This window comes from Stigmatopora nigra, chromosome 1 (assembly GCF_051989575.1).
Source record: "Stigmatopora nigra isolate UIUO_SnigA chromosome 1, RoL_Snig_1.1, whole genome shotgun sequence".
Classification (NCBI taxonomy): domain Eukaryota; kingdom Metazoa; phylum Chordata; class Actinopteri; order Syngnathiformes; family Syngnathidae; genus Stigmatopora; species Stigmatopora nigra.
The window spans coordinates 7,391,553-7,415,377 of NC_135508.1; the positions used below are offsets into that span (position 1 = coordinate 7,391,553).

Sequence of the window (23,825 nt, forward strand, 5' to 3'; positions counted from 1 at the left end):
GCAGAAAATGGAGAGGTTGATGTCAAGGAAATAAAGAAGTTTTTGCGCAATTTTGCTCAAGTCTACCACTTCACGCACAGGATCGAGTTACAGCAGTGGTCTTTATTTAATCAAGATATGCCCCTGAACCACAAAAATAAATAAGGTGTTGAAATAACCTGATCCTGTAATCAAAACATCCAACCGTCTGACACTTTATAGGAAAGCACAGAATCTGCTCGTGAGTAAATGGCCACTTTGTGTGTGATATCGCTGTTATGCATTTTACTTTTAAGAAAATTATCATTTAAGAAATTAGGTCATTTTTATAGGGTGTAACATTGTTGGGCTCAATTATGCTTGTAAATTCTCGACTCATGGCAACTACACTACCACTACCAGTGATTAAAATGTACTTACCGTATTTTCACGACTATAAGGCGCACTTAAAAGTTTTAAATTTTCTCCAAAATAGACAGTGCGCCTTATAATCCAGTGCGCCTTATATATGGAAAAAGGGAAAAAACAAAACCAAAAAACCACCACTGTCGAATATTTAAAAAACACAAACACCTGAACTGAAACAATACTGTTAAATATGCAGATGCCATCTTAGTTTACAAAATCTTCTATCATATAGCTCCTCCCCCACTGCAAGATTTTATACAAAAAAATCCAAAACATCAACAATGGATGGCTCTAGAGGTTACTGTGTAGTAAGTGCTTCATACCTGGAAGTCAATAGCAATTACCGTATTTTTACGACTATAAGGCGCACTTAAGTCTTAAATTTTCTCCAAAATAGACAGTGCGCCTTATAATACATTGCGCCTTATATATAGAAAAAATGTCATTCATTGAGGGTGCGCCTTATAATGCGGTGCGCCTTATAGTCGTGAAAATACGGTACTTTTAATGAATTACATTGCAGTTTTTTTAATCGCCATCAGTCTATGGTCTACAAAGCAAGGCTCCTGAAATCATGACTTTAATGTCATTAGGAGCTGAAATAATTCTACCAAAAATATTCCAGTCACAAATGTGGAGTGAAAACAGTTTCAAAATGAGTACATGTGAATATGATGCATGACTCAGGTTTAATTATAATTACATTGTTCGTGCTGAACCATAAGATAAGCACAAATACACTAAGTTTAAAAGCCTGATGCAACTAAAGGAAGCAGAAGAAACGAAATTTGTGTTTTTTTCCGGATTTATAATAAGGACCTTATTTTAATATTTTCCACAATTCTTCATGTAACACTGGTAGAATACTGCCTTATTTGCTCTTTACATAAGAACTATCAACTCTATGGTGCAGTGTGCAGTTACGACAGTTGTAACCTTTAAATATTGGAGAACTCGCAAAAGAATGGCGAGAATTTATTATTTCAGTTTAGCAGTTTCAAAAATATTCTGAGATCAGTTCAACCCCCAGTGGGTTCCAAACTTCCTGTGTGGAGTTTGCATGTTCTCCCCATGCCTGCGTGGGTATTGTCCGGGTACTCAGTTTCCTCCCACATCCCAAAAAAACATGCAGGGTAGGCTGCTTAAAGACTTTAAACTGCCCTTAGGTATGGTACGGATGTAATGGTTGTTCGTTTCAGTCTACCCTGGAATGAGCTGATAACTAATTCAGGGAATTTGTTGTCTGGGATAGGCTCCAGCACCCCCATAACCCATGTGAGGATAAGCAACTCGCAAAATGAATGACTGAATTTAACAAATGTAAGGAAAAACAAGTTTTATTTGCAGTTGACTAGTCACGGTAAACTGGAACACACTTTGTTTGACGTGTCACCCCACTAATTTTATTCAAATAACATCACAGTTCTGTGAATCATAGATTTCTTGCATTTTTATTTTTATTTTTTTATTTCTTTTATGTTTTTCCTCAACACTAGGAGTGAACTATCAAAGAAAAGGTGCAGATTTCAACAGTAATGATGGTGGTGATCAAGGTATTTTTCCAATTATTTTTGTCCCCCCCCCCCCAAAATAAAAGCTTAACTTCATTGCATGGCAGAAAAACCCTTACTACTGAATCTATATAATATCAACTATAAGAAAAAATGAGTCAATTTAACACATCTAATGCACTTTTGCTGAATATAATATGGACTAAAAACTCTTCTGCATGTTATCTTGCATCCTAAAATGACAAAAAAAATCCTAATTTTCACCTGCATGATAATAACCAAAATTACACAATAGTTTTTCCTGATTTGTTGGGGGAACAATAAGAAGATTTTTCATTAAAAGGTCATTTTCTTCTGCAAGGAAATGTGCAAGTTCCCTGAAAAAGCGCTGACATTTTAGAAAATCATTTTATTACGGGCAGTTGTTCATTTTTTTTTGCTAGATCATAATAATTAATCTTTTATTTATGTAGATATGAAAAGAAAGTCTTGACTACACATTCTTTTGCATGGGGTGCCAATAGCTAAATGGTTTTTGTAAGCTTTGTGTCAAATGAAAGCCTATATCTTTAAAGCTCTGTAGTATACTAGACACATGACACTAGACACCAACTTGACCTTGGTTTATTACTTTATTTCAAACCATTTATCTATAGTAACCTATCTTCAAATCCTATTCCCTGGAGCCAACATTTCAGGCAAAACCAATTAGACAAAAGCATTTCATTGAACCATCACGAAATTTGGGTTCTCCTCATTAACTCTAATTTAAATAATTGGATTAAATCAATTATCGCTGCTTTTCCAGGATAAATTGAAGCCATGAATTCTCATTTTTCTTAAAAAATGCCCAAATATAGTACGGAATATATTTTAAGCAGGGGTTTGAAACTGAATTTATCATGGGTCCTACACAATGTTCCCTCTAATTTTTAACCTCCCTATTTTCTAACCTCCCTGAGCGTACTGAGTACCAGTGTGAGCGACGTCATCATTCCACACACCACCAACAGCCTGTTTTTGTATTTTATTTATGTCATCAGGTGCCCATTCAGCCTTTTATTTTTCATTACAATTGCATTCTCTATTACAATTGTTACCAAATTGTACGTTTGATCTTAGTTTCTGATGAAATCACAAATTGCCTTCCAAATCATACAATTTGTATTCAGTTGGCACTTAGTCAAAAATACTGCATTTATTTATAAATCAAGATGGATCAACAGAGTAGGCAGGAATAATTTAATTTGAAACTTTTTTTTCATATCTTTTTGCCCGTTTTTACCGTGACTGGACGTTTGGTCCCCGGTCTTTTGGTCGCCGGTCAAATTTACTTAGATATTAAACAGTACTTAGATATTGAACTCTCTCTCTCTCTCTTAGATATGAAACTCTCTCTCTTAGATACTAAACTCTCTCTCTTAGATACTAAACTCTCTCTCTTAGATACTAAACTCTCTCTCATGAATATAATTTTGAGAGCTGGTTTCAACAGTAAACTCTGTCACCATTTGACTGGCGACCAAAAGGGACCAAAAGACCGGCGACCAAACGTCCGAGCACAGTATTTACAGTACTAGGCGAAATGCATCTCTCATTATACTGACTTTTCGGCTTAACCCTCTCAGGGGTCGCCAAAGCAAAATCATAAACACATTAATCCACAAAGGGTCTATCCTTGGTCAGATTTTTAGCTTACATGCATTAAATAGACAACCGCTTTAATAGCCAAGATCCATTTATGAATGGTGGGTTACACCCAAGGCCCATTTAGCAGTGCATGTTTTATAGCTTGTCAGTGGGAGAAGAACAAAATCAGCATAAATAGAAATGTCTTACTTATTGAAATACTCATGCACCTGACACAATCTGGGCATAATGTTGATGTTATAGCCTGTAGCCTGTCATCAGATGAGGGATTTAGGGCAATAAATTGAGTCTACGTCAGAAGAGAGGGGAAAAAATGAGTGGTGCGTGTCAGTGATTATACAATCATGTCACACAGAATGACAACAAATACTTTATATTGTGATTATATTGGAAAATCCTTGTGATCCTTCATAAATCAAAAGGCTTTGCAACAGTAGATTATTGTTGAAGGAAAAAAGAATGAAATCTGGGTGAAAAAAATAAAAAAAAATCTCCAAAATTTAAAGTGTACTGATGAACGTTTTCAACAGATTTACAAAATGTATTTGAACCCCCAAATCAGAAAAAAAACAAGATCCAAAAAGGGAATCGCAGCTAAATATGTTTTAGAAAACACAAAAAACAAGATCTAAACAGTGCAATAACCAATGGAACGGTCCATCCAAAAGGACTCTGCATGAAAACACTAATGCAAAACCCATTCACAAAAATAAGAAGCCGGCTTGGAAAATACCCTCTTTTTGTGAAGTAAAACAGAAAAAAAATAAGTCCTTCAAACACTACAAATGGCATAAAATGATTTGGATGGCCAAATCTGGCCCGAGGCATCTGAGTTTGACACCTGTTCATTAGGTGATTTCCACTAAAGTAATTAATTCAAAAACATGAGCCATATGGAGCCAATCAACTTTGTTGAGAAAGCAGACAGACAGCCTTGTGATCTTTCATTCTATTTGATCTATTGCCATAAACACACAGGCTGCAGTGTTAGTCTAACTTACAGGACAATTGCATTTTTCTACTGACCTAAAAGTGAAGTCAAAGTGAACCTCTAGGAATTCTCCTCCTCATTTCCATTTCCCACCTAGAGCGGGCTAAATAAAAACTGGAACAGAGAAACCAGCAATAAGACCATCCTCAAACAACCAAACTGGGCCTTCTGAAGGGAAAACCTTGAAAGAAATTATATACAATAAGTACTTTTACAATTAGATATTCAGGGAGACAATTCTGAGACAATTTAAAGATAGTATCAAAACAATTGATTGCAATAGACTGAAAAAAATCACAATAAAAATCTTGTGTTATGGGCTACTAAATGATTGTTGGAAAACAAGTGTTGTTTAAAAATGAAACAAAAGTGCTGTTCTTTCCTAACATCTGTTTCATGAGCCAGTGAGGATACTCTGCTGGATTTCTGCTGTATCATAGCTTGCTGAATTTTATTTTATTTTTTAGTATTTGACATTGCATGATAGATGATTTTTGCAGTTTATCGATGTGGGAAAATTGCCTTTTCTTGTTTAGCAACATGTTGAAATACATGGTACATTAATGGACACTATAATACAGGAGTCGGGAACTTTTCGACAGAGAGAGCCTTAAATAATCCATACTTTCAAATATTATGTCTTGAGAGCCATACACAGAATTTAAAAGTAAACATACATAAAAATATGTACATTTTTTAAATTCACTTCACCACTTTTAAGGTAGAAAAGGTCTCCTAATGGTGCATTTGGGCATCAACTCTCACTGACGCTTTCCATTTTTTAGCTCACAAGTTAGCGGAGAGCCATATGCACCCATCAAAAGAGCCACATATGGCTCCCGAGTCATATGCACCCATCAAAAGAGCCACATATGGCTCCCGAGTCATATGCACCCATCAAAAGAGCCACATATGGCTCCCGAGCCATGTACACCCATCAAAAGAGCCACATATGGCTCCCGAGCTATATGCACCCATCAAAAGAGCCACATATGGTTCCCGAGCCATAAGTTCCTTACCCCTGCTATAATATATTATGTATATTTATTTATATATAGGCTGCAGCTGCACATTATATATAGAACATATAGAAATCGTTTAGAGGTTCTTTAATAAATTGTGATTTGGATTGTGTATTATGCAATCTAATTACAGCTCAAGTCATGATGATAAGATTAAGACATAATGCTCGAAGATGTTACTTACGCATAATGTGTATTATTAGCCTTTTATCATTTTTTTGCGCATGAGAGAACACTGGCCTTTATGGCCTGTGACATGCATTGAATCGGTTAGCAAGGAGGTCGACACATTTCTTGTTGTTTAGTGCAAAAGACACGCTGTTTAATTCAGAATTACCACCGACCCATCAACTAATCACCAGGTTTAATCACAACTGGCCTAATTGCAAATTAAACTACAGAAACAAATGGGCCGATCCACAGAGGAGACAGATGTTAAGATTGTCGGCTTAAAGCGGGTTGGAATGCTTATCATTCCACAGAACAATTTAAAGTCTCCCAGCCATCTTATTGTCTTCATATCAAAATGATTGTCGAAAAAAAAAATGGAGGAAAGCATTTTTTAAAGGACTTGGTTTCAGATTGAATCATTGTTGTTTATTTCATTTTTTACAACTGAGAGCCATTACAGCTAAATCCCATTCTGCTGGTAAAAACAACAACAATAACCTATTAAATATGATAGAAGCTTGTTTCAACTACTGACAGAAACAGGCTTGTAAATTATGTAAAACAACTACCACTTAATACAATAGTGTATGATTACAAACTCCACAAGAAAAATGTTAGATTTTATTTGTCACAGAACTATGAATTATTGACTTTTTTGTTGAAATACCATATTTTCACGACTATAAGGCGCATTTAAAAGTCTTACATTTTCTCCAAAATAGACAGTGCGCCTTATAATCCAGTACGCCTTATAATCCAGTGCGCTTTATATATGGAAAAAACAGAAAACCAAAAACAAAAAACCACCACTGCCGGATATTAAAAAAAACACAAACGCCTGAACTAAAACAATACTGTTAAATATGCAGATAACATCTTAGTTTACAAAATCTTCCATCATATAGCTCCTCCCCCACTGCAAGATTTTATACAAAAAAAATCCAAAACATCATGGCTGGCTCTAGAGGTGACTGTGCAGCGAGTGCTTCATACCTGGATGTAAATAGCAATTACCGTATTTTCACGACTATAAGGCGCACTTAAGTCTTAAATTTTCTCTGAAATAGACAGTGCGCCTTATAATACAGTGCGCCTTATATATGGAAAAATGTCATTCATTGAGGGTGCGCCTTATAATGTGGTGCGCCTTATAGTCGTGAAAATACGGTAAGTGTTGAAAAAAATCATCTTATTTATGCTATGTCATGTTGTAATGTCAAATTACATGTTGTTGAGCAATGAGCAGCCACTTTGCTTGACTGAAATCTAATGCCTGGGGCAAACCTATTATCTCATTGATTGCTTGACCTTAGTTAACAGATGGGTTAGCTTCTGTCTAGTCAGCCTGTAGTTGCTTCAACCTACACATCGTTAGTCATGACATGAGGAAGCTTGTGTTTAATCAGCGATTCTATGTTCATTTGTTCATTTGTCCCATTTTGCTAGTCGCATCCTTGGCCATTAATAAAAGTTGTCGGAAAGCAACTGTAGGGGAGCTCAGAACCATGGTTGCTTTGAGACTCTCCACCAAAACCTTTTCATCTCCCCTGTCTATATTTCTTCTAGATGTTAGCTTTCCTTCCTAAATAAACTTGACACTTTATGTCCACTATTGTTTTGCTGGGGAATTATCATTATACTGCAGTGGTACAGTGAATTTAGTCAATTTTAAGGTCATTTCTTGGCATCTACTTATTGGCAATACTTATTTTGGGTAGATTTTTAAATGGGAACTGTACTTGATATGATTAAAAGTATATTAGATTCATCGCATACAAGTTAGAATATGAAATACAGGATTACTTTACCATTGTTTTGCTGGGGAATTATCATTATACTGCAGTGGTACAGTGAAGTTAGTCAGTTTTAAGGTCACTTTTTGTCATCTACTTAATAGCAATACTTATACTAGGAGGATTTTTAAATGGAAACTGTACTTGATTAAAAGTATATTCAGTTCATCACATACAAAAATCAAAATATGAAATAGAGTAATATTTTACCATTGTTTCGCTGGGGAATGATCAACATACTGCAGTGGTGCAGTGAATTGGTCAATTTTAAGGTATTTTTTTGGCATCTACTCAATGGCAATACTTATTTTAGGTGGATTTTTAAATGGAAACTGTACTTGATATGATTAAAAGTATATTCGATTCATCGCATGCAAATTAAAATAAGAAATACTGAAATACTTTACCAAGATGGTGATTTATAAACCAAAACAATTTGGGAAATCCCGTTTAGAAATAATATATTTTGCAATACTTTGAAAGGGATTTGACAAGTTCATATACATTGCCTTTTCATATCAATAATGGTGGTCGACAAGGGAGAATTCTTTCTCTGGCTTTATTGAATGTTTCCATGGATGTCGTCACAGCTGAACATTATGAGAAACTAAGGGTGTCTTTGGATTAGCAACGATTAACTATCTTATGTATGTAAATGATCTGGTAAGCCTTGCGATGGGAAGATGCAACAATTGCTAAAAAAATATGTTTGTCAAAGGTCATGACATTTTATAAGAGCCACTAAGTGCAACATCATAATTGTTAGAAGCACAGAGGACAATAATGAATTTTCATTATTTTGTCCATGTTAGGGAGGTCAAGTATCTGAGTCATTTTGTGATTGAGGACTGGCGTGGTGACATTCAAAAGACATTATTGCAAAGTGCTTGCCGAGCCAAACATGCTGCTACCTAAATTTATTATGTTCTAGCACTAGATGCTACATTGCAAGCCAGTTCTTTGTAAAAGCTCACATTGCTACCTATGAGGCTCTGGAAAGACATTTGGGAATTTATGCTACAACTGGAGGACTTATTTTATGACACAGACTCTGGCAAACCCTACATTGTGCAGATGTTGTTTGACGAAGCACAGAATGGAGAGCTTCTTGCTTAATGCACAGTCTGAATGTCTTCATAATTTCTTGTTCTGTTTTTTTTTTTTAATGGACCTTAAGTGTCTGAAATACATAAAGAATGAAAATGGCATTTTTTTTCTTTAATGGATACTGCACATATAGTTGGGAGGGTGGAGGGGGGTTGAGGTAAGGAAGAAAGGATTTAAACACTAAATAGATTTTTTTGCTGTTTGAAAAGCATAATCTGTGTTACTTTGTAGCGGAAATAGACATGCCTGTTAGTAGGAATTAATATATTTATGTATTTAATCGAATTTATTAATAATAAAAATAGATTTTTATTAATCTCTGTTTTGCAAATCGACAGGTGCCTTGTTTTGATTGCCTAGGAATTTATTAGATGTAATAAACACAGCAATTCTGAAAATATTTTGTTATTTTTACTCCAACAGTATTTTTAGAGAGCTGCTTGTTTAGTAAAATATGTATCAGTGTTATGGTAACATATCTTTTTTTACAGATATTCATGATGAGCACGGCTTGAAGCCGGTCATGGTTTATATTCACGGGGGCTCCTTCATGGAGGGATCCGGCAACATGATTGACGGCAGCATCTTGGCAAGTTACGGAAACGTCATTGTCATCACAATCAACTATCGTCTCGGTATATTGGGTGAGTGCCCCGATTGGGACCTTTTCATTATTTTTGCTTATGGCTGATTGAGTCTTTTAAAGTGACATTGAAAGATCAATTTAACTACTGTTTCATCTCATTATTTTAGACAATTAGTGTGGTGGAGGACATTTGCAAAGTAAGCGCAAGAAGTCAAATGTGTTTGTGTGTGTGTGTGTTTTACTGTAAAGCACAAAGTGTCTGACTCGGGTTGATTCGCGAGCCGCGTTAATGTGAACTCGAATTCACGTGGGCCGGACCATTTTAGGTATAATATTTAGATTTTTTTTATATAAATGGATTATAAGAACTGGATTAAAAGCCCTGAATATTCAGTTTTTTATAGATCTAAAACAATGTTTATTTTAGCTTTTTATATATATTTTTTGATTTTACAAAATGATTTTTGAACTAAAAAAACTGAAAAAATTGATTAAAAATTACAATTATTGATTTAAAAGAGGAAAATCAGGAAATTTAATATACATCTATACCCCTCATTTGAATTCATCCTAAAACAGAAAGTCGGCACTCATAATTTATTTTCCCGGGCCACACAAAATGATGCGGCGGGCCAGATTTGGACCTCGGGCCGCCACTTTGACACATGCTATAAATCTACCGACTTTCCAGTTATCCGCAAAATTTTATTACATTCCATCTGTTTACACTATAACTGTAAATTAGAGTAAACATTTCACAGCTTGATTTGTTGAAAATGAAAATATATATTTTTAAATTGCATACCTATGGGATGATTACCTGCAATCGGATGAATAGCACCTCTACTCTGACCAAGTATTATAATTGATGAGACGATATGTACTGATACTTGGAAGCATTTGAAAAAATGTTTACACAAGTCATAGTTTCCTTCAACACCCATTTTGCACGCACTTGAAATTGCTTTTCAGATGTGTTTTTTAAAGACTAAATCAGTCATCGCAATTCCCTTAAGGTTTGTTTGCTTTATTTGTATATGCAATGCAGAATGCACAAAAAAGAACTGTCTATCTTTGTACTGTGATTTTATGGCATTTATCCTTTAATTTTAATGCAAAAGGTTTTCTGTCGCAGTGACGCCTGTGTGCATCTCTGTGTGCATGCTGGTATCACGCCGCTCCGCTTTACTTGCCATTCATTACAAGGCCGAGCCTGTCTGCACCACTCACTATAGTTTGTTACTAAGGAACCAAGGGGAGAAGGTGTTCTTTAAAAAGGCGCTGTGCTACATTGAATATAATACGAAAAGATAATTTAAGGGCTCTGTGCCATATTGAAAATTACACAAAGTGAAAATGAAAAACCACACTGAAAGTAACCAATGGAGAAAAAAAGAAGGAGAGGAGAGAAAAAAATGGAGTAGAAACTGAAATTTTGATGGTTAATTTGGGGCTTTGGATAACCTAATCCTTGGAGGAAATGTACCGTATTTTCACAACTATAAGGCGCACTTAAAAGTCTTAAATTTTCTCCAAAATAGACTTATAATCCAGTGCGCCTTATATATGGAAAAAACAGAAAACCAAAAACGAAAAACCACTACTGTCAGATATTAAAAAAACACAAACGCCTGAACTGAAACAATACTGTAAAATATGGAGATGCCATCTTAGTTTACAAAATATTTCATCATATAGCTCCTCCCCCACTGCAAGATTTTATACAAAATAATCCAAATCTTTAACCAATGGCCGGCTCTAGAGGTGACTGTGTAGTGAGTGCTTCATACCTGGAAGTCAATAGCAATTACCGTATTTTCACCACTATTAGGCGCACTTAAGTCTTAAATTTTCTCCAAAATAGACAGTGCGCCTTATAATACAGTGCACCTTATAATACAGTGCAACTTATATATGGAAAAAATGTAATTCATTGAGGGTGCGCCTTATAATACGGTGCGCCTTATAGTCGTGAAAATACGGTAAACAATTAGATAAAAGGGCTTGATTGCTCCTTATTTGAAAGTTAGGTGAATCAATGAGTGTTTGTTTTGCAGCTGAGCACAAACAACAAGAACAGGAGAGCACAGCAAAGTTGGGGACATAAATATCACACTTATTTTTACAAAATAGATGTTGAATAAGGCTTTGTTGAATGAATAAATGACTTTCTTTACCAAGGACAATTTTACAACAGAATAGAATTCTTTAGAGATAAAAAATATGGAAAATATACTTGTTGCTTTTCACAGGAAAATGGCTTCAATACTAAGCTGAGCTTAGTCACGTTTAAAGAGAGGAAAAGGAATGGCTTCCATAGCTAGTGATTCATTTCTTGTGGTCAGTGGTTGGTGGCAATCAAGCTCTTTTAAGACCAATCGGATTTTAAAAGGATTCAACTCACAGACAGAGCAGGAGTAGAAAATAGGCCAGCTTTAACAAAGCTTCCACATCGGGTAGTAATATTCACTTAAGATGTCAAAGACAAAAGATTTTAAAAAGTTTTACCCTGACAACACAAGAAAGGTGATTTTCTGATTTGTGTGTTAAAAAATAAAGAAATAGCCACACACGGCTATTTCCAAAAAAGAGCCTACACTACATATCCAAGTACAAAGAGAACTGCAATGACTACAAAAGTACTGCCATTTCAAAGCCAAAATATCCCACTAGCGGTGCCTTTTTTTGTTGCTAGTCTTTTTTTACAGTGCTTTGGTCTCCTACGTATGCAGTTTAACTTTAAGCTTGCTCCAGAAAAGAATCCCTTCACAGAAAGGGTTGTTCCACAGTGCCTGCTAATGCGTTTAAAGATTACAGCAAGGGTAGAAACTTAAAATGGCATACCTGTCCTATCACACGCATAGATAAATTAGACATTCACCAGTCGTACTTCTACTTAGCGTTGGATGAGGGTATAGATGAGATGGATGTCATCCAGCGACTTACATTCACAAGAGCTTTTGACAGTTCATTTGAAGTGCTTAAGTAGATGTTAAAATTGGTGTCTTCAGATGGCAATGCCAAGGGCACACGTTTTCAACACTTTTAATGCTGTAAAATATTATACATGTGGAATGTTTGAGTTCTGTTTGCTCAATCAAATTCATGAATACGGGAGAGGAAATTTTGAATTTATTCATGTTTTTGGACATAAAATAAGATGACTGTGTGTTAAGTGAGTGCCTCTGCAAGACCAGTGGAAAATTGCATTGTTTTAAATTGCATTTTCAATGTGATTAAATTCTGTTTAGTATGTGTTTTGCTATTCAGGAAAATCTACCAACCAAATTATTTGATATATAGTAGCTTTCCATAGGGATTAGATGTAGTAGATCTATTTCTGAGACAGTATAGATATTTAAAGATTATCTCTAAAAAAGGGATCTGATGTATTTCTAATTTATCTAGAAATAGCATTACTAATCATTCATTTTTGACAATGCATGTCCTCATCAGATTTGGAGAAACAGCATTAGACCCTATGAAATCATTTTACGTTTCCACTTTTTTTTTAATGAGCAGGGCTTAATGATATAACACTTCTGTTGTATATGAAAATGAGTGCATCAGTGTTTTTTTTTAAATGTCATGATAATTATGTTATCTTGAATTTAAGCCCATCCATGCCATTTTCTTTTTCCACTGAAATCTGCCAGCTAATAAGGGAAAATATAAGACAATACTAACTTACTGCTTACGGAGAGAATGTCTGTTGAGAAATATGGAAAGTATATTACTACCGTGTAATCGGAAAGCATTTTTTAAAGAGATTTTCTATCAACTGTATATGACCAAAATGTTCCTCAAAATTCCATTTTCCAAATTCCATGTGTGTTGCACCGGACTGAAGTCACATTTCCAACGAGATTTAGCATTTTGGTAAAAAATCTTTCCACATTGCTGGTGGCGAGAATCTCATTGCAGCATGGAAAACTCTTCATCAATATATTGCAGCTATCAGGGAGGCTTTAGGCAGATTCTATACATGGGCAAACTATGGTCCTCGGGCCACATACAGCTCATTAGGCTCTTTAATCCGGCCCGCCGACGTTGTCCAAATATATATATATATATTTATTTTTCCCCAAGATGGCGCCGTCACGCAGAAACTAGTGGCAGTAGCTCTGTCCACTCTTATTAGTTTTTCGTGTTTTACAGACCCGCTATCTTTTTATAAATTACATTTTAATATTTCCTAATACATTACTTTTTCCTTTACTTTATACTTTATACTTTTTACCTAAATGATGAGTGAAGAGTAGGTTAATATTTTAATCCTTTTTTTCTGTTTGTTTCATTTGTACTGTTAACGGATGCACTTTTTTATATGTATCGTATCTTATGTTGCCCCATCCCATCTGTCAAATCTTTAAAGTCAATGTGGCCCCCGGGCTGAAAAGTTTGCCCACCCCTGTACTACACAGTATTGCATGGACAGTGATGGTCCCAACAAGTTTTTCTTCATCAATATTTTGAACGTGTTGTGTTTCATGAACGCCATAATAGCACACAGCTTAGGAGCCATCGTGCCTTCATGTGATACTATTTTCTTTCTCAAAGCATATCATTCCCCAGAGGGTAGGCACACGGCCTACCCAATCCTACATCTCCTTGCTTCTTCACAGCTCCTCTGACTCTATGTAAGGACAAAAATGGCTGGAAGGGGGTCATGACCACTCCAACATTGTCTCTGCCTCCTAGTGATGGAGTGACAACAGCAGGAAATGCACAGCCACTGTCTCATGACAATTGTCACAGGCGACTATCACTGTGGTCATGATTCAGATGATGAGGAGATGCCTTCTGACATTACACAGAAAGGCTACAGCTGCACTTCAGACTCTCATTGTGACGAGGAAGTAGAAACATAGCCAGAACGCAGGATTGGGAGCTTCAATGGCGTTGATGCGAGACAAATTAATGATGGGCAAACGTTACACGTTTAACAGGGACCTTTTCACATTTTTGTGCCTTTTTTGATGGTGTTTCTTTTAGCACAAAACACTATTATGGGCCAAGGATAGTTAAGATAATTGAAGTGCCAAATAAATTTCCAGGAGGTGTCACATTGAACTGTGACAAGCTCGTCTTTTACAAGCAGTGAAAATGGCTTATCATGTGTCGGAGATGATGAAAGGGAAGAATAAATGCCTCAAAAATTAAATGTAGCCTTGAACAAAAGCCACAAAAGAAAACAAGCAAACAAAAATGTTTTGCATAATTTGGGTATGTATTAAATTTCCAAAACAAAAACACGCAGATTTGAATGAATAGAATTATTGTCAGTTTTTGACAACAACTTTCGTTTTTTTTTCACTGCAACTCAGTTTATAAAAAGGGAGTATTTTTTCATTTGGATTTCAACTAATGCACATCTTACAATGAGTTTAATTGGACATGCAATTCCATGGAATGGAGGAGTATGGAATTCCAGGATTATTTCAAGGCAGCGAGTACACTTGAAAGATGACGATTTCAGCTACCGATATTTAAAACAACCAAAAGTAGCCTTTGAGTAAGTCCTCCTGGCCATTATGCAAAAACCCGCTGTACATCAGAAAGAAAGTAATGTCTTCCTTCAGCAATGTCAGACATTGAAATCATTAAAAAACATTGTTTTGGCTCCGGTCAATATTTCTAGCATGCCTCATATTTGTACCATAACATCTAGAAGTCTATGCATGAATAGTTATGTTGTCCATTAGTGGGATATTTGGATTGTATTTGGGTTTAGTTATGTTAACCATGTCAGCTCATTTTAACGGTGCTCGGACGTTTGGTCCCCGGTCAAATGGTGACAGAGTTTAGTGTTTAAGCCAGCTCTCAAAATTATATTAAAGAGAGACTTTAATATCTAAGAGAGAGAGAGAGAGTTTAATATCTAAGAAAGAGAGTTTAATATCTAAGTACTGTTTGATATCTAAGTACATTTGACTGGCAACTAAAAGGGACCAAAAGACTGGCGACCAAAAGACTGGCGACCAAAAGACTGGCGACCAAAAGACCGGCGACCAAAAGACCGACGACCAAAAGACCGGCGGCCAAAAGACCGGCGGCCAAAAGACCGGCGACCAAAAGACCGTCGACCAAAAGACCGGCAACCAAACATCCGGTCACGATTTTAAGAACTGTAATTTTTAAAGACCCATATCATTAGTGTACTCTGCACAATTTATTCTTTTATGTGTAACTGTAGAAACATCTGAATTCAAGCAAATATTTTGTAGTTTCATATTTTTTTATTTTTTTTTGTGTTATCATCGAGACGTTATCCATGACCACTGTAAATACTGTCACATTAGCATTTTATTATTATTTTTTATTAAACATCTTATCTTTGGCCTTTCAGATAAACAGCCAGATGGACAGTTTTGAATGACAGCTGAGGTAGAAGTAGTAATATAAAAGAGTAAACAGTAGCGGGGCAAAATGACTGGCTTAGTGACTTGAGACGCAGTGACTGAAGCGTGTCTCTGAATATACATATGACGTTGTGAGGCTTGAGGCTGGAAATTGTACTTAGTTGTGGTTGGAGAGCATAAGCGCTCGTGTGTACAATCTCGTGTGCGCATTGGACTGACTTCCTGTCGACAAGATAGTACATCAACAAAGCTATGCCGCTTTACTTGAATATGAGGGCTGTCATGAGACAAAGTTACAAAATCTTCCGTGTACAAGCTGTCACATCCTCTTTTCCTACATCAAATTTCCGTGTAGTCCGATCAGCAGTTATTCCAGTTGCCCCATCACCAAATACTTGGATTTAATCCAAATTCAATTTATCTGGAAACATACTGTACTTCACAAAAATAGGACTCAAAACTACAATTGTGAGTTTTACATACACCCATAGCACACCTATTATAAAAACAAATATACATCTTAAATGTGCCCCTATGAAGATGAAATTATTATTTTGTCATTACCTTATCATCATTTATTTTTAAATTGAATTAGGCTTATTTTTAAATTTGAACAAGTTTAATTTCCTCTCTCTTGATATAAAACCAGCATATATTAATTACTCTCATTTAATAGCACAGTACGTATATCCGAAAAATGTATTTAAAAACAATAAATACAACCGAATAGATCTAATGAGCAACTAATCACATATGCAAAGGCACAACTCTTAACACTTAACTATATTATTACATACATAATTATGACAATATAAATAGACAGTTACAGAATGTGCCATTGGAAAGAACTTTTTTCCTCTCTCATACCAGTATTGTTTGTTAAGTGATAAAAATCAGCAAGAAATCAACTATAATATAGATAAAATTGAAATGATTTAAATATGGAAGAACGTATAAAAAATAAACTATGTATCACAATGGAGGGTCTCTGTCGGCGGTATATAAACATGATTTTAAAAAAAAAACAGATAGCGACTTAGCGGCAGGTAGCAGACACTCTCTTAAAGTGCAAATTAATTCATCTAGACATGTTTTCCACTATTTGCTCTACCAGTCCACATCGTGAAATCTCTTATCTTATGAGGGGTAGGGAACCTATGGCTCGGGAGCCACATGTGGCCCTTTTGATGAGTGCATCTGGCTAACCTGTGAGCTAAAATATGGAAACCGCTGGTGAAAGAACTAAGATACTACATCTAGGACTGCTTTAATCTTCATTTTTTTTGCAGTAGACTCTTCTGGAATACCTCCTCTCATTGATTAGCAACAGCAAAATAATGTTTTTAAAAATATTCATTTTTTCCACTTTAAAAGTGGTGAAATTACAAAAATAAATTGATAAGGCACTCGTTTACATGTATGTATTTTGACTTTTAAATTCGTAGTATGGCTCACAAGGAATAACATTGGAAAATATGAATTGTTTGTGGCTCTCTTCGTCAAAAAGGTTCCCTGTCCCTGTTATAGATGGTAGAGTGGATTAGGTGGGTTGTCTCAGGGGTGGTGGTCTAGGCATGCAGCCGCTCAAAAGATAGCACGCAATTAACACATTTAAAAAAAAAGAAGATGTAGCTGATAAATTCAAGATTAATTAACCTTCTCATCACTTTGCAGCTAGGGAAATGAAGCAGCGTTTATATATGATTAAACAAAAATGCAAGATAAAGGTGAATGCAAGATAAACTGCAATAAAAATGTTCTCTTTTGTCAGACTGTTGGACACATTACATTGTTATACTGCTGTTTGTCCAACAGGTTGGAGGACATTGTCCTGTAACAGCCTAGTATACAATAGCCCTTTTTAAAACAATAAAAATCGGACGGAATATTGCCAGTAATTGTCAACCTATAGTACGTTCACATGGACTAGCTGTTGATTATTGAGGTGAAGGAAAGTACTAGTTTGCCAATGTTCTTTCCTAAGACAGACATGCCTGCTTCTATTGCATTAGTACATGATAAAATTGTTAGGTTTGAGTTCCTCCTATTGCAACCTATCCACAGCAATTCCTGAGACTTTCCAGTTTGACCGTCATGAGGTAAAACAGTAAGTACAAAGGATGAAAGAAACAAATGACTACAAGTACATTAAACTTAGAGAATGGCTGCACTTTGTTCAAACAAGAACCTTTCTGGAGATGAACGAGCGTATTGAACATTGTAATTGTGTTAAAAACCTCAGTCGTTTTAGCTGGCTACTTCATATAGACGCTGTATGACCGGTTGGACCTCTAGTAGATTTGATAACAGAGTGCTTGGAGGACAGATGGTATGCAGTTAGGGTGACAGTAGTGGCTTGTTCTGTGTGTGAGTGTGTGTGTTATGTGTGCATGTGTGTGTGTGTAAGGGCAGCTGTTGAACAAGAGGATTTAATAATGCCTTGTGACCTAGATATAGCCTGAGTGGTTCTACTCTGTGCTTTTTTAGTACAGTGAATATAGATGAGACATTGGCAAAAAGACATCAATTTATATTCAGGAAATTTGTCTTAGTAAGTTCATGGTTGAAGTCTAACACAATGGCGGACTAGCAGTATTTCGACCAGGGTTGGGCAAACTGGTCCTTAAGGGGGTGAGTGCAGGTTTTTGTTCCAACCAATCTAGCACAGACAGTTTGACCAATGAGATTTCTGCAGAACAAAAGGTGCAAAACAAGAAACACCTGACTGCAATCCAATGGTTGCACTTGTAGGACACCAGATTGGTGAAAAGGTGTCTTCTTTATGGGTTGGAATTAAAACCCGCACCCACTGCGGCCCTTTGTGGAATAGCTTACCCACCTTTGGTTTAGACCAGTGGTGTCAAACATACGGCCCGCGGGGCGGGTCCAGCCCATCTGGTGGTTTGGTACGGCCCGGGAAAGAAAGCTGCATTGTATAAAAAAATATGAATGTTCTTTAAAATCTTTAGTTCTAGTATTATCCACTAGGGGCGCAGTGTTTTAGTACGTGCAGACAACATGAATTGACATTTTTTTATGTTCTTATGTTATTCTCTTGTTCATAATATATTGTTCATAATGTAAAAGGAAAATTCTTTTAATAAACATTTTGATAATTTACTCATTCTTTGCCCTAATGATTAGTATTAGTGACTAATACAAAGGAAAAAAAGTGGGCTTATTGTTAGTTCTATGTAATTTTGCAATGAGTTTATTGGTCCGACCCGCTTGATCTCAAATTAAGCTGTATTCGGGCCGCAGACCAAAGGGAGTTTGACACCCCTAGTTTAGACAAAACAAGATCTAGGAAGGGTATTGCTTACCACAGCAATACTAAACTGCAAAGTCAATTAACTGTTACAGAGACCTTAATTGCATTCTCTTTAATTATCATGCATGTTGCTATGCATTTCTTTGATAATGTTTTCCTGCCAACTTGATCCTAATATAGTTTAGATCAGGGGTCGCCAATTGGAGGTCTGCATCCTAACCTTGACACCATTTTGTCTGGAGCTCTGCACGTTTTTTTGTTCAAAGGGAAACATTTTCTTCCTAAAAGAGATTTTGCATAGGCGCGCTAGGGTAGTTACATAAATATGTATGGGGTTTCTTTGAGTGGCAGTACAGATGGGCAGAGCTTCGAGACCGTCATAACTGTCGTGCTGTTGTTTTCGTCGCTACATGCAGTGAGAAAACTGACTGAATAATGAAAAATGGACTCTTAAAAAAAAACACGTTTTCTAAGATGAGTGGTGTGAAGCTTATGCTTTCATTTTGCCCGCAGCAAGTTCTACAAGGCCAATGTGTCTTATATGTATGCAGTTCGCTCCACTTGTTAAAAGTGCCAACATTATGCGGCATTATGAAACATGGCACTAAGATTTCGACCTAAGCTAATTGTCTGAGTCATTAATGAGAAAACGGAAAATAAGTGAACAGAACAACAGAAAATCGAGTTTTTTGGACTTCTCTCCAATTTGGTTGGTGAGCTCTCATTTAAATCGTGTTTGGAAGTGATTGTCAATGATCATTTTCATTTATTTTACCTATTTACTATGCTAACTGATGTCATTAAACTTAAAAGGATACACAAATGACAGGACAGGTAAGCAAAGTAGATGTTTTTTTCTGAATTGCAATGCTTCTACATGTAAATTTTTAATAACTAATTAATCAAAGCCTTTAAGAAAATTGGTAGCAGCCAAGCGGGTCAACAGAATCTTGACTCAACAAAGAAGATAAGTGTCTGTGTAATTAATGTGACTCAGATCAAGGTTTAATTTAACTGAAGGTTACACATTCAATCAAGACACTGCAGTGCTGCTACATTACCCTGTTAATTAACCACGGTTTGTTTTCTTCTCCCCAACAAATGATAATAGTATTTTCTACCAACCATTCTATTATTGGAAAAAAAATATTCCTTTCATATGGAGAGTTCAATCCCTGGTGGGTTCTAACCTTTGGAGTCTGCATGTTTTCCCCTTAACTGTGTGGGTTTTCTATGGGTGCTCTGGTGTTATCCTACAATGCAAAACCAGATATTCTAGGCTGATTGAGCACTGTAAATTGTCCTTGGGTATGTGCATGAGGGCAATTGGTTGTTGAAAGGGGGCCAATAACATATATTTGTAACATAAAATAGTTTTGGATTGCTGATTTTAATTTTTCTACCCAGATTAAAACTGGCTTCAGTTTGACGCTAATTAGTATATGCAGAATTGTGATGAAATACAGAGAATTCAGTTCAGTACAGCCGTGATATCAAATGTTGATCCAATTTCACCTCCAAGAGAGAACATGTATTGCATTTCATTCAAACTACATCACTGTGTTATCGCTTGTTGCAGCACAAATCTGCAAACACTCCAGGGTTTGCAGCAAGAAATCTGCCTAGAATACAAATGACCGTCAAGACGTGATGGTAATGTGTGTCGAAGCTGCTCGCACTCCATCACTGTCCTTAGCTGTTCCCTACCAAGACCAACTGTCGCTCCCCAGAGCCCTCCAACCTCTCAACCTCTGTAGTAATGTCACCTTAAAGTAACAGCTTCTAAATCATTTGGATTCTGCACTGGTTTGGAATAGACAATGTTTTTTTCTGTTAGCCCAATCTGCCACACAATAACACGTGAGCAATAATCTAAATTTTTTCTACAATACCTTCCAAGCACCCTATGATTTTTTCACAAAGGCAATTTCATACTTTATTTCCCCGTTTAATCAAAACTGTAAATGGTAGATTGCAGAAATTATGCTTCCAGGTGAGAAGGAACCTTGCCCTCTTAATTTCCTGCTAAGTGAAGAAAAAAAATCTATTTAGTCATTGCTCAAATGTGTTTATAAATACATTTCAACTTCCAAAAGCTACTCCAGTAGAAGCGTAACATAAGGTTTGCATTGATAAAAAAAAAATAAGTCACTTTGTGAAAAGGTTACAGAGAAAAGAAGAAAATAAATGACTGTAGATTTATCATCTTGCCTTCCTAAGGACGACCTCAGATTTGAAGTGCATCGATTGCCAAGACGACTGTAAAAAAAAAACTCTTTCAGAAGACATAATTCAATGAAACGTTTCACTTGGAGACCCACACCTTGGCATTTGCCCCCATCCCATCCCCTGCCAAGTGCATATCTGCCATGGCTGGCTAGATTTCGGGCGCAATTTAAAAATGCAAGTAGGGGGCTGTGCATTCCAGCTCTACTCAGTGATGGAAAAAAGGCTATGTGGAGGGAGTAAGATAGCAAAAGCGTACAATTGCAAGGGCAGACAGACTTGCTGGACTGCTTGGGATTCCTTCATTTTGAATATTGAGCAGCCGCTTTGTCAGATATTCTATGCCAGCCTTGTCAGTTCCTAACAAGCTGTGTTTGAATGCGTGCCATCACATGTCTATGATAATAACACTTTAATGATGTGGGTGTTGGAGAAGCAGCAGGCCTGCCCTAGGCCGGCCCATCATGGTTGCAAATGAAAGAGCAGAGGCGGGAGACGATATTTGGGTTTGACACATGGTCAGAGCTGACAACTACTCTGACGTTCTCGAGCACTCGCTGAATCCCACACCATTTTTTTTTACCATCAATAATAGGTGTTCCATTTGTATGGGTACTCATGTGATAGTGTAGACTGAAATACCATTTCGTACTTTTTCTTATCACACCTTGAATGGGTAGCGTAAATATCCTTGGCAGAATACAATACTGGTAAAAAGAAACTGAAGTAACATCAAACTGACAGCAAAGCCCGGTGCTGTCAGGACAATAGGTTAACGCAGTTTCTCTTTAGCTGGATAAGAGGTTATATACTAGGTGAGGAGAATTTTATGAATACAGGTATTATAAAATCATTACTAGAATTATTTTGGTGCTCGGACGTTTGGTCGCCGGTCTTTTGGTCCCTTTTGGTCGCAAGTCAAATGGTCTCAGAAAGTTTACTGTTTAATATGCAAGTACTGTTTAATATCTAAGTAGTATTTAATATCCAAGTACGGTTTAATATCTAAGTACGGTTTAATATCCAAGTACTGTTTAATATCCAAGTATGGTTTAATATTTAAGTACTGTTTAATATCTAAGTACTGTTGAAAACAGTAGATATTTAGATATTAAACTCTCTCATGAATATATTTTTTTAATGCTGGTCTCAACAGTACTTAGATATTAAACTCTCTCTTAGATATTAAACTCTCATGAATATAATTTTGAGAGCTGGTTTCAACAGTAAACTCTCACCATTTACCCGCGACCAAAAGGGACCAAAAGACCGGCGACCAAACGTCCAGTCACGAATTACATCATATATGAAATTGTTCAAACAAAGCAGTCACTATTGGCATAAACCTCACAGGCATAATTTCATTTATTTCCATCGTTGATTATGCTCCTACTAGTCCCTTAAATGAAAGTTTTAATCATCCCTTTTTGTCACACACCACTCAGTTTTAGATAAAGAAATAACAAATCAAACAAAGTCTGTCATGCCAACCTAAGACCACAAATTCTCCCAGTTTGACAATACCACCAGACATCCGGACTTAGCACCCCTCAGATGCAAAACTCCATACAATCCATCAGTTACTCCCTTCTAACCATGCTCCTCGCTCTCCCTCTAAATCTCAACACTCTCTTCTGTCACTGTCTGTCACTGTCTTTCCACAACCTTGGAAAGTGTGAACTTTAAAGTGAAAACTTCCACCTGCCAGTTCGACATGCTCTTGACAGCCTTGGTTCATGACTTTCTCCACTCTCTACTCCCAATTTTCGCTGTCATCATTGAGTCTTCTCTCACTACCTGAATTCTCCCTACCATGTAAAACAGCTACAATGGCCCCTGATATTGGTTTAATCCAGAATACCTTTCTATCCAATGATTCTTTCTACCCCAAAACATTGTCCTCTATTCTTTATTCCTTATTACATCCATTGTATCTCATTGTGATCAGCTCTATCCTTTGTAATTACAATATTCACATTCATTGCTTTGTGAAGGACACGTAGTTTAACCTTCCCTCAAACACCCCTCCACTCTCTTACTTGAAGGGCTGCCTCAATAAACTTGTAAATCCTGTTCCAATGCCAATTTTTTCATACTTAACAGTGACTAAACTCATATTCCTCTTTTTTTGGATGCAGTTTCTTCTTTATAGCAGGCAATTGCATTTACTTGGTGGCATCCTTGATGGAACCTGCTTATCATTTCAAGCTCTCATAAATAACACAGCAGAATGCGCATATTTTCATCTTCGCAATATTAATCGCCTTTTCTCTCCCTGGCGCCTCATTCCACTGCCATCCTTGTTCAGAGCCTTGACATCTCTGATTGATTATTGTACTTCATTTTATTCTTCCTCACAATGCCGCCCATTTACTCCATCTGATTTAGATTTTTTTTTAATTCTCTATCATGGGCTATGTCAGCCATGAGCAAACTATGGCCGGCGGGCCACATTCGGTCCCTTTTAATCCGGCCCGCCGACATTCTCCAAATAATGTTTCTTTTTCCTCAAGATGGCGCCGTAACGCGGAAGCCAGTGGCAGTGGCTCTGTCCACTCTTGTTTGTTTTTCGTGTTTATAGCCCCTCTATCTTTTTTAAAATGACATTTTAATATTTCTTAATACATCCCCTTTTACTTTACTTTGTACTTTATACTTTTAACTTTAATGATGAGTGATGAGTATGTTAATACTTTAGTCCTTTTTTTCTGTTTATGTTTCATATGTACTGTTAACGGATGCACTTTT

The 23,825-nt window shown here is 36.5% G+C and overlaps 1 protein-coding gene and 1 long non-coding RNA gene across 3 annotated transcripts in view; one reads left to right on the forward strand and one right to left on the reverse strand.

The window, feature by feature from the left end:
• Window positions 1-23,825, reverse strand: part of LOC144196581 (uncharacterized) — a 75,937-nt gene that overhangs the window by 25,472 nt on the left and 26,640 nt on the right. The window contains exon 4 of one of the 2 annotated variants that reach the window (XR_013326358.1): window positions 20,282-21,110. The exons of the other annotated variant lie outside the window; for it this stretch is intronic. This is a non-coding gene — a long non-coding RNA (uncharacterized LOC144196581). Of the gene's footprint in view, window positions 1-20,281; window positions 21,111-23,825 lie in introns of those variants that run through there. 2 annotated transcript variants of the gene reach the window in all.
• Window positions 1-23,825, forward strand: part of nlgn4xa (neuroligin 4 X-linked a) — a 47,116-nt gene that overhangs the window by 10,060 nt on the left and 13,231 nt on the right. Inside the window, exon 3 of the mRNA XM_077716881.1 lies at window positions 9,124-9,276. Coding sequence (XP_077573007.1) covers window positions 9,124-9,276 — 153 coding nt within the window. The remainder of the gene's footprint in view (window positions 1-9,123; window positions 9,277-23,825) is intronic.